A 16,863-nucleotide genomic window follows, 5' to 3' on the forward strand; every position below is an offset into this window, starting at 1 on the left:
TGACTACCTCATCTCCCACCATTCCTTCTCTCACAGGTCTACAGGGCACATCTCCTGGTAGGATCTCTTACCAGCTGTGTCAGGGTTGTTTCCCACACACTCCAGGAACCTCCTTTGCACTGCTTCTGAGCTGTATTGCATTTCCACCACGTATCAGGGAAGCTGAAGTCCCCCCATGAAAACAAGGACTGGTGATTATGTGACTTTTGCCAGTTCCTTGTAGAATGCAACATCCATCTCTCCATCCTGGTTGTCTCTAACGGAGCCCCACCAGGATTGCTGCTCCTGCCTCTGCCCCTTGTCCACAGGGACTTGATCTTATCATTCCCAGCCCCAAGCTCAAAACACTGAAACACTCTCTTCTTTGCCTTGTCTTGTCTTCATTATCATGGAATCATAGAATGACAGCATGGTTGGGTTGGATTAGACCTCAGCCCCCACCAGCTCACTGTGTCATGGTCCAGCTGTGGCTCAGGGCACTTCCAAGGATGGGGCACCCACACTTCTCTGGGCAGAGCCTCACTGCCCTGCAAATAAAAAATTTCCTTCTCACGTCTGGTCTCCCCTCTTTTAGTTTAAAGCTGTTACCCCTTGCCCTATCTCTAAACTCCCTGAAGAAAACTGTCTCTCCAGCTCTCCTGTAGCTCCCTTGAGGCATAGGAAGGCTGCTATAAGGAGCCTTCTCCAGACTAAGAAGCCCAGGTGCTCCTGTTCTGACTGCAGTACTTCAGGTGGCATCTCATAAGACTACACAAAGGAGAACCACCTCTGTCTCCTTGTTTGTCACCCCGCTGCTGATGCACTGCAGGATACAATTAGCTTTCTGGCCATAGTGTAAGCCCATGTTGAGTTTCTCATCAACCAATGTCTCCAAGTCCTTCTCCTCAACGCTGCTCCCAGACCACTCAGTGATCTACCTTTGTGAGTGCTTGATATTGCCCCAGTCCACGTGCAGAACCTCGTATGGAGAGGTTCACACGGGCTCACCTCTCGAGCTTGTCCCAGTCCCTCCTGATGGCATCCCTTCCCTCCAGTGTGTTGACCGTATCACTCAGCTTGGCGTTGTCAGCAAACCTACTGAGTGTGCATCTGATCCCAAAGTCCACATCATTGACAGATGCTAAAAGTGCTGGTCCCAGTATGAAGCTCTGACTTGTAACTGTGCTGACCACAGCTCTTGAGTGTCCCCATCCAGTCAGCTCCTTGTCCACCAACCGCTCCATCCATCAATCCATCTCTCTCCAATTGAGAGACAAGAATGTTGTGCAGGACACTGTCAGATGCTTTGCACAAGGCCAGGTAGATGACGTAAGTTTCTCTTCCCTGATTGTTAGTAAACATTAATTCAATGTAAATACATAACGAGTTCATGTAGCAGCCTCGCAAGTTCAGCAATGTCGGTGCTTTCACACTTCTGTATTTCCCTAGGTTGGGCATTTCCAGTGCGTATCATTTTCGCATTACCGCTGTTGCCTCTCACATTTGCTAGCCTGCTAAATAACCCATCATCACATTAAGCCATTGCATAACACCTGCACAAGCTGCAAGTACACTGGCCTTTTTATTTCCTTGTGAGATGCTTTGCAAATGAGGAACAGAATGTTTAGGTGAGCGTTCTCAGCGATAGAGACACAGAGAAGATCTCCATGGGGAACCTCTCAAGAGCATCACCTCCCAGGTGGCACCAGAAGAATGTTCCTCTGGTTTTCCTGTCTAGGAGTGGCTGTGAAGTTTTCCTTCACAGCACACAGCACAGCAGCTGTAAAACACCTCCTGTATGGATCAAGGACTCCCCTCCCTCTCTGATGTTAACTGCAGTTTGTAGTTCTGTCCTTGGTCTCTCAGACACCGCAGAAAACACAGCAGTTTCAGTTTTGGAGGAGTGAAGCAGAGGTCTCCCTGCTCCTGATGTTCTTCAGTAAATGAGCACGGTGAATGTGAAAACTCTCCAGAGCACAGACACACTATTGTGCAACGTAGAGAATGACAAGGCCAAAATTCCACTGACCCACTTCTGTCTTAAACAAAAACCAAATCAAACTACAACAAAGATATTACTGACCATTTGCCTCAAAAACAGCAAAGAAAATAATTCTGGGAGACGCCCTAAAATCTGCCTCACTACAGCTTCAGGGAATTCTCCCCTGCCTGTTACTGTAGTTTTGTGCTTTCCAGTACTCTCTGTGGGCAGAATCACCAGCATGCAGTCTTCTGAGATTCATCTTCTGCTCACACTTTCTTAGTGCATACGGTTTGCAGCCCTGCAGGCTGCTGATGTGCAGGGGTACAGCCACACACACAGTGGCACCTGCTGATTTCTGAGCTGCCCATCACCTGTAGATGGAGAATCAGGAACTCCCTGAATCACAACACTTCTGTCCAAGGAAATGCTACAGGACAGAAGCTCTGAGGACGCATTCTCTCAAGCTCCAGGTGGCCACTGAGTGAATGGGGCAACTGCTGGATGAGCTGGAGCTGACCTAAATACTGAATCCAAAACTCTCCTTCTGTATCTACCAGTCTGCATGCTGTGCCAGCTGAAGGCTGCTGGAGACTTTTGTTCAAATAGAAAAATGTGTTGGTGAATAAAAGGGGATGTAAAGCACAACACATGGGAGAAGGTGAGTTCAGTGTTGGGGTCTTTTCAGGATGTATATATTTTTAATAAGAGGTGAAAGCGATTTATTTTTTTCAGCCAAAAGGAAGTTTTTAATCAGGTAATTGATGAAGTTGAGAAGAAAGACATTTCAGCCACCAGCACGAAGGCACTTACTCAGAACTGGGCACTGGGTTCTGAATAAGATGTCCTTGACAAGTCCTGACAGTTCTCAAGCATTACATGGGTGTAGGTCTGCCGAAAACAGCTCTGGACACAGACAATATGGCACTGAAATACTGGTGTTGTCATTTGGGACCCTGAAAAAAACAAAAAGCAGGGAGCTTACAGAGAGTGGAACAGTTCTGGCGGAAAGACAGCCCCCATTTTTCTGTACTGCAATACCCTTCTGATTTCTCCTCCTCTTATACCCACGCATTTGCACAACTTGCAGATTCTTTCCAATTTCTCTGTAAGCAGAAAGAGAGGACGCCTAACTTGACGAACACGTGCAGGTAGTTGCTTCCTTCTGCTTAGCAAAAGTAGTGGTATGCTGCAGCACAGGTCCCGAACCAACAAAAACAGGAAATCTCCTGGCAGCGCTGTAGTTTCAGCTCAAAATAGGGGAAGCAGATAGTGTGTTCTTAAGTAGTTCTGCTTGCCAATGAGACAATGTAGAGCAAACCAGTGGTTATGGATATCCCCCATGTAAATTTTTATTTGAATTACTCATTTGGTCAAGCATTTGTTGTTACAAAACTTTAAACAACATAAACGTCCAATTCTACAGTACAAAAATAACTGTCTTACAAATAACTTTAATTATTAAATTTTAGCGCATCGTGTCTGGAATCAAACACACTTTTCATGCTCTACCATTTCTGCAGACACAACTCCCACACCAAGGGGAACAGTGACATATCTAACATGAGATGTAAACTCTGCTGTATTTTCTTAGCTGCTTTCTCCTGCTGTTCTAGCCAGTCAGCAAAGAGGTGGAATGTGGTCAGTCAGAGCTTGCCCACGCTTGGCACCCAGAGCTGTGGCACTGATGGTGGTGGACCTACACTGCAGAGCAAGGCTGGAGACCGTCACTTCCCAAAGCTTAAAGCAACACCTTCACAGCACCTTCTCGAAGGGACAGGATGCGCCCTGGGGAGCGGCTGATGGGAACACGCACATCTCCACACACGGACCCAGCTCCTGCTCATGCAAAAGCTTCCCTTCAGTGTCAACACGAGTGCCGTGCCAAGATCCTGCTATCAGAGCTACATCTCACCAGCAAAGAAACAAATCCTACCCAAAGCAGCAAGGGCCTTCCCCAGCCCAGCCCCTCACATTACAAGCAAAGGCAGCAAACTTACACGAGGACTGCTGAAAAAGTACAGTAATTCCAGACACAAATACTAAATGCTCCCTGCCAAGTGAACAGTGCACAACAGACAAAGCATCTCTTTTGGAAGTAGAGAAGGATGCTTCTTGTGTGACTGGGGCCTGGGCATGTCCACCCAGACTCAGGGACATACTCAAATTCAGTGTGTAAGGAGTGACAAAAACAAAGAACAGGCAGAATCAGGGCCAGCAACTGTCAGTGCTTCCCATCTACCTCCTCACCAGCAGGAGGATTTCTGTTTAGACTTTTTCCTCCTCTGTTTTATAAGGAATAAATTCTCATTGATATCAGGACTAGCATCCCTCTGTTTTTTCCTTTTCTTCTTCCTTTTAGCAGCTTCCAGAAGTTGCTGGCCATACTCCTTCTTGCTGCCATGCGCCTGGAGAACAGACTTGTGATGTTTTTTGCTGCCCCTGGATGTCTGCTTATGATACCCTCTAGGGAAGTCGTCCTCCATCTCGTGGCCCCTTTCAACATCACTTCTGTGTCTTTTTGCTCTCTGTTTGTCTGCCTGGGATGACGACTTCTTCTTGCGATGCTCATCTCTGTTACGTTTATTGTGCTCCTCCCAAGGCTTTTTCTTGCAGCTGTGCCCTCCATGTTTTTCTTCCTGCCATGGTGTCTCTGGCTGTAATGGCAGAAGGCCAGCTTCTTGCAGTTCTGTAAAAAGATCAGCTCACTTCAGTACCTGCAATGAAAACCTGAAGCCCCGTGCTAGAGCCACTGTAGTTTTCCCTGTACAGGGTGTCTCAATTTGGTAGATTTTTTTGAGGTGGTTTTTTATTGTCCATAGACAAGAAGCTTACTGACTTACAGTTTAAGCCTCCTCTTGCTAGTTTATTACCATTTCAATGTCAGCAGAATTAAAACATCTGACAACACTCATCTAGGGGCATTGAAATGATGTATTTCCATGGTACACAGAAGATTAAGGTCACAAACCTCTTACTACTCCTGGAGTACCTTTCCAAATTCCCACCGCTTCTCCCAAGACATGGAAACAATTCAGCAGTACTTCAGAAAGCAGCAAGCCCGGGAGAAAATATTTCACAGAACTGAAAATAAAAAGGGATCTCCCAAAATGTGCTGTACCTGCGATCTTTCTTTTTAACCTGTTTGCTCTCCTCTTGAGGTCACATTCATCGTCGTAGTAGTGGATGAATGGAGAAGCAGGGAACATGCTTCCACGCATGCGCTTCTCTGAGCACTCCTGCAAAACACATTTTAAATCATTAGATGAGGCTGAGTTATGATTTCATGGGAAACAAAATGAGCAGGACTCTGCAGGTGCTGGTCTGTACCTACAGAGGATGCTGCAACCAATTCTTTAAAAACTGATAATTCTACTGATTTTCAACAGTTCTTTCAGCACACAAAGAAAAACATGCATTCCATGAACCAACCTGCAGCTGCCTTGCAGCAAGTGGAAGGACTCACGTGCCTTCCCACCCTTATTACCGATCTGCAGCAGTCTTCAAGGCACAGAACTAGAAGCAGGTAGACACCAGGGGAATGCGCGCCAACCATGCTGCGAGATGCAGGCACAGGGCGTCCTGCCCGAGCTGGGCCAGCTCCCACTGCTGCCTCTGCAGCTGGCTCTCCATCACGACCACAAGCCTCATTTCCTCAGGTCAACCCCTCCAGCTGTGAGGGGGCTTTTTCAACCTGTATCCCTTGGAGGGAAATGCAGGTGCAGAAATGTGGCACACTCAAAAGGTGTGGAGGGGGTTAAAGGAAGGAAAAGGCAACGAGGAGGAGCCCAGGGCAGCCCCCTCTGCACACTGCCGGAGCTGTGTGTCACTTTCTTACAGATGCAGAACAAAGTAGAATGCCACAAAAGGTTCTGCCATGCAAAGACATCGGGTGTGCTGGGAAGAGAGCCCTGAACCACCCACTGCTCCCTGGATCACATCCACGTGAGCCCACGTCACAAACACTTCATTGAGGAATGTGTTTTTTTCCCTGCTGCACTCACAGTGTTTTGGCAATGTCTGTGGGCCTGGCTATGCTTCCTATGGATTTGCTCTCCACTTATTGGATGCTGCCCAGATGTAATGAACTCTGGGCCTGCCATTCCCCATAAACTACAAGAAGCTTTTGCTCACTGCATCTCCACGCCATCTAAGCTGCTTTCCTTCCTGCATTTGTGACTTCAGCCATACGAGGCCTCTAGGACTCCCTTTCCCTGTGTGTCCTTCTGCACTCTCCTCCCTCCCTTTTAGAGGAGCAATACATTAAAAATGCATTTCATACGTATTTCATATCCTCATCTCATCTTTAAATGGCCTTTGCTGGGCTGAAGTCAAAAGAAGGATTATTTTCTGTGGTGTCCTTCAAGGGAGCACTGCTGGGTTAGACCAGATTTCACTCTGCACACCTCAGCCACTCAGTGACTGCAGGCATCCAGCACACCCCACAAAGACACCTCCTCCCTCACCACTCCTAATTACCTCCTCAGGTTTAAGGGGAGAGGAAAGCAGTGAAATGAACAGCTGAAATACTCCTGCTTCTTGTGAATGGCACCTAACTCAGAGCAGGCTTCGTGCTGGGCACAAAGCTGCCTGCCTACCTTGAACAGAAGAAAATGTAAGCATTGCCACGGAGGTTACTGAAAGCAACACGGTTTGGTTTTCTGCAGAAGTACTTCAAGGCACATTTCTCCTCCTGTGATAGCTGTGAAATGCAGTGGCTGGGATGCTACACAACACCTTTGGCTTGCCCTGCAGAAATACAGCCCTTCATCACTTCTTGTTTTGCTCACTTGTTGACATGGAAGCATTAGTGAACTGAGTGCCACCAAAATTAGCACTCCTCTTTTCTGCTGAAACATAACTTCACTGAAAAATCAACTGCATGTCCAGCAAGCACTGTGCTGTGCCCTTCCTCCCAGGTGAGCTGCCACTGCTGCCACACACTTTGTACTGTTCAATACTCTTGGGACAGTGTTTGCCACTGGAGGGGACATACAGAGGATGGAAAGCAGAACCTGCTACCAGCCTGCAGGAGGAATTTTCTGTGTGTGTTCTGTATTGTGATGTGAATGCAAAGCACATCTGCAGCCTGAATAATGTAAGGGGCTGTGTCCCTGGTTGGTTTACCTCCTCCTCAACTTTCCTACACAGATGTCCCACAGAAGAGCACATCTTTGCCAGGGACTCAGAAACACAATGGTTTGGAGGTGCGGATGGTTCAAAATGGACTGTGATGGGAAGTCTACTAAAGAAAGCAAGATCTTTTCCCTTATTAGCACTGTAGCTCATTATGTAGAGTTTAAAAATACAACTGCATTAATAAATGACGCAGCAAATATAGTAAGCACAACTGCCAGGCGTTAGAACCTTTGGCAGCTAATGCCATAATTACTTCAATCTCTGCACAGCCCCCACGTGTGCTCCACAGTCACCTTCTCACACAAACTGTGCAGTTAACTCCAGGATTTACCAACTTCTTTGCTCTTGCCTGAGTTGCTTGTAACGAAGAAACAGAACTTCAAATGTTCCCAAGCTAGATTAAATGGCACCATGAAAAGAAGCAGACTGCTGTGGGAAGCGCTGTGTTATGTCCACACAAAACTAACAGCAGCAGCCTTCTCTTCTTGGTAGTCTGTTATTCCTCTGCTTTAAATGCTCAAGAAAGGCAGTGCAGGAGGGTTCCTGCAGTGCAGAAATGGGAAAAAAATGTTAAGAGATGCTTATCATCACCAGTAATGTTTACTGATAACAAATTTCCAATAAAAACAAACTAAAAAAACAAACAAAAAAACTAAACAAACAACAACAAAAACAAAACAAAACAAAACAAAACAAAACCTCCAAAAAAAACCAAACTTTTTTCTTTTAATTATAGCCAGGGTTTTCAAGCTCTGGCAGGGCTGCTCACTGCATCAGTGCAGACACGGACTTTGACCTCAGTTTTCTTGGTCAGTGAGAGCTACAAATCTCACACGTATTGCCTGTCCAGCTGGATCTCCATAAATATGCATAGCAGACCACCAGCCCCATTCCTACAGCCATTTGCAAAGAGAAGGTTTCGTGATTTGAAGGCAAATACCCACTGATCATCATACAATGCAGTGCACATCTGGGATGCTTTCCTGTGCATATTGGAAGATCTGGTGAGAATTTCTGCCCTTCTGCATTATTACTGACTTCTCAGTTTTCATTCAGTCACTGCTGAGGCTATCTCTGCTCCTCACACGCTAGGGAAAATACTCTTATCTTTAACACTGATAACTGTAAAATGTTGCTCTTGTCTCACTTTGTTCCCTTACTTGTGTTACACAATTTGTACCTATTCCATCCAAGTAACAACCATCATCTCCTCCCAGAAATGAACTAATTATTTTCAAAGCTCATTTGTAACCATGTATTGCTGCCTTCCTTGAATGCCATTTTTAGGGCAGTTTTGTAAACTGTTCTTTGTCCGCTGCCAACGATCACTTTCACTTTTTGTTCAAGCATGCCAATCCAGGTCTCACTGCATACCTTCATTTCAGTGTATACATTTCTGGCAGTGGCTTTATTCTGTCTTTGTTTGGTTTCAGAGCTACCTTTAAGGAAACTTTTATTTACTGAATATCTTACTGAAGTCTTATATAGCAGACAGAACAAGATGGTTCTCCTGACTACAGTGCCAAGGTCTTGAACTGTCATCACACGTGGGGCCATGTCTTCAGCAGACACCCTGCACACAAAGGCAAGGATTTGGATCACATACCGCAGCCAAGGTCATGCTGCAGTGCTTGCATTTCCCACAGGTTACACCAGGCTGCTGATGCCTCTTACCTGGTTTGGACTGGAAGAGCCACTTATTTCCTGCCCCTTCCAAGGCATCTGTGAAGGCAGCAGCGTGTCCACATTACACGCAACGGCCTCAACATACTGCTCAAAGAGAATGCCTTCATTTGTCTCCAAAGACTGCTTGGCATCAAAATTTTTCCTTCCTCCTCTTTTGGATCAGCCAGGAGAACACGCAGGCAAAGTTGCCCTACCTGTCCCACTTATTACCCACAGAGATTACAAATTTAGATGAAAATAGTGGCATGCTTTTTAGGAGTGAACACAGAGCACACAAGAAGGAATTAGCTGACAATTTACTCTCTCTAAGCAGTAGGAAACAATAAGCTTAACCAACACACATGTAACATTCATTTCCTAGAATATTTGCGGCTACTGAACTTTTAAAAAACCCCTTTACCTTTTGAGCTAGATATCTGCACGGCCAGAGCTGCACTTGTCATGGTGGGAGGTTAGAAAAGGTGATAACATTTGGAACTAATACCAGAAGATGCAACACAACTCCAATTTTTACTGCTCATGACCACCACCTCTGCACCTTACAGCATGCCAGTAAGCTTAACGCAGCTGCTACAAACTGGGATCCTCAGAAGAGGCAGAAATGGAGAATTCCCAAAACAGCAATTCCAATTGCTGGGCTGACTGCTGTAAGCAACCTTTTGAGATGTTGAATGTGGCAGCAAGTAACTACTGCTTCATTCCATAAACCGTGTGAGAAATGGGAAAAAATATAGCTCTGTTTAGTATCTGCCCATTACATATTCTTTCTCCCAAATTAAAAACCAAACCAATAAACCTGACTCAGCAACTCCTCCTTTTTTTCCACATCTTTAAAATCAGATCATTGTGTGAAATCACTGCACGATGTCCTACGCTGTTTTCAACAGTGCTGCAGACTCACAAATGTTTCATTAGAGCAACCCTGCGTGCAACATTAGCTTGACTGCTCCAGTTCTTTTCTCCAGCCATGATCTGTGGATAGGGATGAATTTCTATTCCAGAGGTACAGCCAGCACTGAGGCAAAGGCTGCTGAGACTTACATATCCAAAATGTCCTTTCCGGGAGCAGTTGTAGCAGTACACGGCAGCTGAGTGCTCAGAGTGGGAACTGGCTGCCTTGATTGGTCCAGGGTTTGTCTGAAAGAGAGAAATTGGTGACAGTTGGGTCAGGCAGTATTCCAGATGCCAAATTAAAAATACATTAAATGACTGCATAATTTTATTCTGCTTAAATCAACCTATCCCTACTTGCTGTTGGAATACTGAGTTTGAAAAGAACCACGTTCCTGACATTACTGCAATTACGTAGAGCAATGTAACCGTGAGCACCACAAATGAGACGGGAAGAGACTGGAGACTGAATGCTCAGCATCCATTCTGCCCGGCCATGTTGTTTTGGCCCTGAATACAGCCACACGGGCTGCCGATTTATCCCCCCCCCCCCCCCCCCGCCTTCCTCCAGCCTTGGCCGCCTGTCACGCATGCCCTGCAGTCCCGCTGGGAGGGACGGGGCCACCAGGTGTTGCCCCCACCAGCTGCATGGCCACGGCTGTCACTGCAGAACGAGTTCCTCCTAGCAGAGCTCAGAGCAATGTGGCAGAGATGCGACTGAGACACGGCGCTTTCACCGGCTGCGCTCCCAAACCTACGCCTGCTCCAAAAACCACAGCAAGAAGCATAGTCACTCAGGACTCAGGACTTCTCTGGGGCCACCCCAGTCCTCAGTGGTGGTCCGGGGGTTGACCATGTGGTAGACCTCTCAAGACAACTGAGAGGTTTTTGTCTTTAAACCCTTACAACTGCACTCATCCACTGTGAAAGCCACTGTGTCCTCATGCACAGCCTCCAAGAGTGACAGCAGTGCTTCAGAAGCAGGCAGAAAGGACAGAAATCTTCTCATGCCAAGTTTTGGTGGGTAGGGTCACCTGACTGTGAGCCCCTTCAGCCTTGACTTTAAGGATGTGTTGCAGATCCATGCTCCCCAGATCATAAAAAAATTTACCAACAAAGTGATTTCTCACATATTTCTCATCCATGTCTTACAGTGAGAGCTCTCCAGTGGTATGTTATTGAGTCGCTAAGCTGGTTTAGTTTTTCAGGTTGTTCCTTTTAACATAGCAAAGAAAGAAGTCAAACCTCTGCATACACCTAAGGAAAGATCTATGGGTTCAGTGTTTTGGAAGAATCACCCATATTCTAAATAGTTTTCAACGTGGACACTTGTCCCAGCAACAATCTCCCCTTTGGCCAGGGCTCCTAGAGAGCAGAGATAAATCTTGCAGTTGAGACCCTCCTCTGCATTCCTACTGCATGGCATTTCACCTCTAGAAAATCTGTTTTCAAAGCTGCTGTCAGCTGATGCCCGCACAGGGAGGCTGCTCAGGCCCCAGAGCACTCCTTCAGCCAGTACCCATCTGCCCCACAGAGATTCCCACAACCAGAATGGCAGCACCATACAGTGGTGAAAAATAAAGCCCAGACCACAACGCCACTGTTCTGCCAGCTAGTCCATAATATGCGCCACAACTCCACCTGAAAATGGCTTGATTGTATTGCTTGGTCTTTGCAAAGTTACAAAAAACATGCATTATCCTAGAGAAGCAATTCTAAAATGCTGCCTGGAAAAATGCTGAGTAGGGCTCCTCCAACGTAGTTATGATTTTGGCCACTCTCGGTGCTCTTGTACTGAAACTTCATTAGTATTTCTTTCGGGTTCCAAACGCTACTACTTTCCAGGGAGAAAGAGAAGGAGGGTCTCCCACTGTTTTGCACTGCTCTTTTGAAAATCAGTCCCAGACGTGTGGATGCCAGCAGGCATGGAGCATGCTCTCCAGAGCACTGCAGTGATTTATATGGCCACGTTAGTAAGCAAACTGCGTGCATGCACTCCTCCAGCAGGTGCCTCATTCTAATCCAAAAGTTAAATACACAGCAGCAGATAAGAACTCACCTGACTCATACATTGCACTTGACATTCGTACACACTGGTGTACACTTCTATGCACTTGAAGCTCCCAGTCGCTTACAGAGACTCAAAAGCCAACAGCTGCACCAAGAGCTGCCTGTGCTGTGAGCTGCCCCACACCACCAACAGGTTCACGCAGAGCTGCTTTCCCGCATTTCAGAACAACCGCGTGCAAGAGATGCCCAGATGTTTTCCTTTTCTGCTGTACGAGAGTGCTTCAGCCTCCCCCACTTATGGACATACACCCATAGACCACAACCTCTTGCTCTGGCCCAAGCCAGCCCCTTCCTCCTCCCCGCTCCCTTTTGTCCAGCTAATGAGAAAGGTCACATTTAGGGAAAGAAATTGAAGCGGAATACTCACTGCTCAGATTACAACTCTACATAACTTTACTTCCTTCCGTAGCCAAACAAAAAAGGAAACCTATGTTATAAACCCTCTGTTTTCTTACTACTTAAGGCTTAAAAAAGCATCTGAAGACTCCAGCCATATGGGCACAAAATAAAGTATTCATGAACGTAGCTTCTCTATGTTATTTTTTTTTTGTTACAAACATTTAAATAATCTATATTTGTAGGGTGATATCTTGGAGATTACTTCACTATCAATATATAGAAGTAATAACCTGGTAGATAGCATTACCTATGAAAGGTCCATCCCATCTGCTATTCTTGCTGAAAGCTTTTCATGCACCAGTAAACTCAGTAAATATCAGAAGATAAAGCATAAGCCTACCACACCATGGATTTACTCCTAATGTCTCCTCAAAGTGCAGCCTGATGCAACGATTACAAATGATTTTTCTTCTAATGTCATTTTACATAACCCTTTTTTCTGCATGAGTAGTTAGTGTGGAATGAATGAATGAATGCCATTAAAACAGTTAATCATTATCTGGGACATTGGCCTTCCTCCCTTCTCAACTAGGAATCTCCATGACAAAGGCCAAGAGATCAAAATGCCAGGGCTGCCTCACTGGCCTATTTCTGACAGTAATTTTTTATGCAAATCGACCTGCTGGGCAGCTACCTCTGTGACCTTGAGCTCCCTTTATCTGCTGCGACTCAGATCCAATGAGGGCTCGCCGTTACGAAGCTCATTCCTACTTAGGGTCTGCAATCTGCCTAATTCAGGACAACTTTCCCACCTCCGCTGTGTAAATTTCTCCCTGCTGTACGCAACGCGTGCGCCGCACCGGTGCCAAGGGCCAGAAGTGGGACCTGTGTGCAACTCCAAGAGCCCCTGCCTGACAAGCACACCTCGAAGACACACGCGAGAGTAGCTCTGCAAGTAAAGGATGATGCTTAACTGGCATCCTTCACAATTCAGACTCATATAACGCCACGCATCTGACCTCCCGAATCATCAGATGCAGCCACAGCCCAACCAGTGCACAGCCACCCCCAGGAACTGGTGAGGATGCACTTGACTCAGGCTGATCAGTCTCTTCTCCAAGCCACACTTGGAGAAGCAACAAAGCCCCTGACATCCAGGCACATCTCAGAAGAGCTCCCAGTGCCACCCAGAGGTGACACCACCAGACGACACCAAGGCTGCGCCTTCCATCGCTTGGTCTATCAGCTGCTGTTCCACCTCCGTGTGAGGCCCACCCTTGTTCTGTGTTTTCCATCACAGTCATCGGGGCAGCTCCACTGTGAGACAGCAATTCTGCAACCTCCTTACAGCACCTCAGGACTTCTTGCTGCAAGGCTGCTTTGCAGCACCCCAAACCTCTCAATGCCCCCCATGCACACCGCTGGCTGTGCTCACACCTAGCCTGTCTGGCTTTACTCTTCTTTTTGCCGTGCTCCAAAGATGAATGACGGCCTGCAGAAAGAAGGGGTCAAGGGCTGTGTGGGCAGAGTGCATCAGTGCCTGAGCCTCAAGAGCTAAGAAGGTGCTCCACAAAACAAGCGTACGAGTGCCATGCAGTGCAGTATTCCCACTCTGAGAGGTGAACGAGGCGTAAGACTTGGACTAAAACTCACCAGCACTCAGACTTTCCCAATTTCCTGAGCCACTGGAAGACAATTATCAACTGAATCACCGCATGCTGCATCTTGCACGCTAGGACTGGACAGGGAAATGATCCAAACAGCTCCAACACGGAAAAACATTTATTTTCCCTTTACAAATTATCATAAACTATCCGTATACCGACCGAAACAGTGGCAGGTTGGGATCATTTCTGTATATTACAAACTGCCAATATAAGATACTGCGTTATACTGTAATTATACGAAAGGTTTTTGATGTTGTTATTTTCTTTAACCATGTCATGCACCCAATAGACCCGCATTCCGTTGGGTAATTCCTTAATTAGGCCGATTTTTGAAACAAGTATTATGTACACAACAGACCAGAACGTCTCCTTTGGAGTCCTCCAGTCTATCAGGTGATTGCATCATTAAGCCACATGCTCTACGTAGTAAAAATCCTTATGAAAATTCATGAGAGAAACATACTGGGCTCAATGCATACTAATACATCAGAAACATTCACGCTTCGTGTTTCGATTTCTAAACCCCACAAGTCCAAACAATCATAAACACATCATTTCTTTACCAAATTTAATTTCCCCATCTCGCCGGCTGCCTGAAAAAACTTGCTTTTCCAAGAGGAGTGGTGGAACTCCCCCAGGCAGCGAGCTGCTCTGTCCCAACTGCACCCAAGAATCTCACTGCAACTTGCTTCTCGTCAACGAGCTTACCAAACGTATCCTAACACCCACAAAGCACGGTGAAATATCCAACAAACAGCAGTATCACTAAACTTTTTTTTTATTATTGCCTTATGCTAAATAATCTATATCAAATGGGCAGGATTTTACTTCTGGCTGTACAGTGAGAAAATCCAAAGCCCTTTCCAGAAGAAGGAACGTAACACACTCAGTCCACAGCAGGCACCGTAAAGTGGACGTTTCCTACAGAAACACGACCTTTATTTAATGCATTTTAAATAGATGCAAATAGCATCTACAATCCACTATGTCAGAACGTTACAGTGAAAGACAAAAAATACATCACGCACTCGAAGGAAATTAATGTAATCTTTTGATACTCTTATGAGCACAGAAAAACACACTAAAATATTAATTCAAGAAGTCTCTCATGAAAAACGGATAAGGAAACCTCAAGTTTGTACAGAACGCGAATATATGCAAGATGGGAAGGATAACAACAACACAATCCCCGAATGCCTCAGAACCGTGGTGGTTTAAAAGGCATCCCAATTTTCTCCAGAGGTGGTGGCATCTATCCATCCGTCCATGGCTAATTTTACACGGGATGCAAAGCGTTATTTAAATGGGATGGCGCATTACACTCCAACTATTTCTGACGTAGCTCTCAAACTACAAACCTCTCTTTCTTCCATTTTAATTTTAAAGTAAGTTAGCAAACACTTCCTCCTTAATCCCCGGGGACGATCTCGGCAGCGACACAAACGTGCAAATTTATGACAGCCACACAAACGCTGCTCCGAAGCAACACGCAACATTAAGTGAAATCATTTCCTGGAAAGATATTATAGGTATCTATATTTTATTTGCCATCTTAAACATATCTCGGGTCTTTATGACCTTATTTTTAAAATGTATTTCCTTTTTACATTTCCTGGTGCAAATGGACTGCATAAATAAGCAATGTGCTATGAGGCTTCAGACTAGCCGATAAACCCTTTCAATTTTCATGCCAGCTTCTTCTTTTGTAATTCAAATCTGGCTGAAAACTGGCAGCTCTGAAAACTGAAACAAGCACTGCCACAAATACCTTGTAATGCTATCGACCTTGTCTGCCCATGCAGTGAGAAAGGGGGATGCATATGTGTCTGCAGTCATCCAGATAACACAACTCATTTTTTTGGGGGGATAACAGAAGCCAGCCCCGGACCGCGCACCAAAAGCAGTCATTACCAGGCAGGCGGAGAATAAGTCTCTTCAAAATACACGCCGCATTTAAAAACATATACAGGGCTCAGCCACCGCTTTCATTACCAATTTTAATTTAGCTCCTTCAGTTTGCCAGCCAGATAAACTCTTTAGTGCTGTTTTTTAATCTATTTGCCGCATTTTTATGTTTAAGATTATAGTAATATGGGACGGGAGAAGGAATCACTTCTGGAGGAAATAAAGAAATAGATCCGCTTATCGGCACCCATCAGAAAGTTCATTAATCAGCAGGGCTTTGTGCCCCCTAAATTGAAAGGTTAAATAATCCTCTCAGGAATATTTCTCGGCACCGCCGCCAATTGTCCGGAGAGAAGCTGCCATTCAGGGTGCCGGGGATCGGTGACAGGGTATTTTACCACCGCTTGGACCCCAGACAATGATGGACAAATGGCCTGGCGTACAAAGAAACCTTTTACACGGCTGGAAGAAGGACCACAAGCTGTGAAGTGGGTGGGGAACAGCCCCGCATCCACAGCCAGACGTGGCCACAGCACTGCACAGCACTGCACACCACTGCATAACGCAGCACTGCATAACACAGCACTGCATGGCAGTGCACAGCACTGCACAGAACAGCACTGCACGGCATTGCATAGAACAGCAAACAGCACAAAACAGCATGGCACTGCACAGCACTGCACAGCAGGGCACCAAACAGCACAGAACTGCACAGCACAGAATGGCACTGCACAGCACTGAACCGCACAGCACTGCACTGCACAGCACTGCACAGCACTGCACAGCACAGCACTGCACAGCACTGCACTGCACAGCACAGCACTGCATAGCACTGCACGGCACAGTACAGCACAGCACAGCACTGCACAGCACTGCACGGCACAGCATAGCACTGCACTGCACGGCACAGCATAGCACTGCACAGCACGGCACAGCACAGCACTGCACGGCACTGCACAGCACAGCACTGCACAGCACAGCACTGCACAGCACAGCACGGCACAGCACTGCACGGCACAGCACTGCACTGCACAGCACAGCACTGCACAACACAGCACAGCACTGCACAGCACTGCACAGCACAGCACTGCACAGCACTGCACAGCACAGCACGGCACAGCACGGCACAGCACTGCACGGCACAGCACAGCACTGCACAGCACAGCACTGCACTGAACAGCACAGCACTGCACTGCACGGCACAGC

At 46.4% G+C, this 16,863-nt stretch overlaps 1 protein-coding gene across 3 annotated transcripts in view; it reads right to left on the bottom strand.

The window, feature by feature from the left end:
- Positions 1 to 3,287: 3,287 nt before the first annotated feature.
- Positions 3,288 to 16,863, bottom strand: part of ZCCHC7 (zinc finger CCHC-type containing 7) — a 111,230-nt gene continuing 97,654 nt past the window's right edge. For all 3 annotated transcript variants that reach the window (XM_042882921.1, XM_042882919.1, XM_042882920.1), the window contains 3 exons: positions 9,827 to 9,922; positions 5,082 to 5,199; positions 3,288 to 4,649 (listed from right to left, as the gene is read on the bottom strand). In XM_042882921.1, the coding sequence (XP_042738855.1) occupies positions 4,207 to 4,649; positions 5,082 to 5,199; positions 9,827 to 9,922 (657 nt within the window). In that variant the 3' untranslated portion in view covers positions 3,288 to 4,206. The remainder of the gene's footprint in view (positions 4,650 to 5,081; positions 5,200 to 9,826; positions 9,923 to 16,863) is intronic.

Source organism: Lagopus leucura, unplaced genomic scaffold, assembly GCF_019238085.1.
Source record: "Lagopus leucura isolate 7727_CA_CO unplaced genomic scaffold, USGS_WTPT01 Super-Scaffold_100036, whole genome shotgun sequence".
Lineage (NCBI taxonomy): Eukaryota > Metazoa > Chordata > Aves > Galliformes > Phasianidae > Lagopus > Lagopus leucura.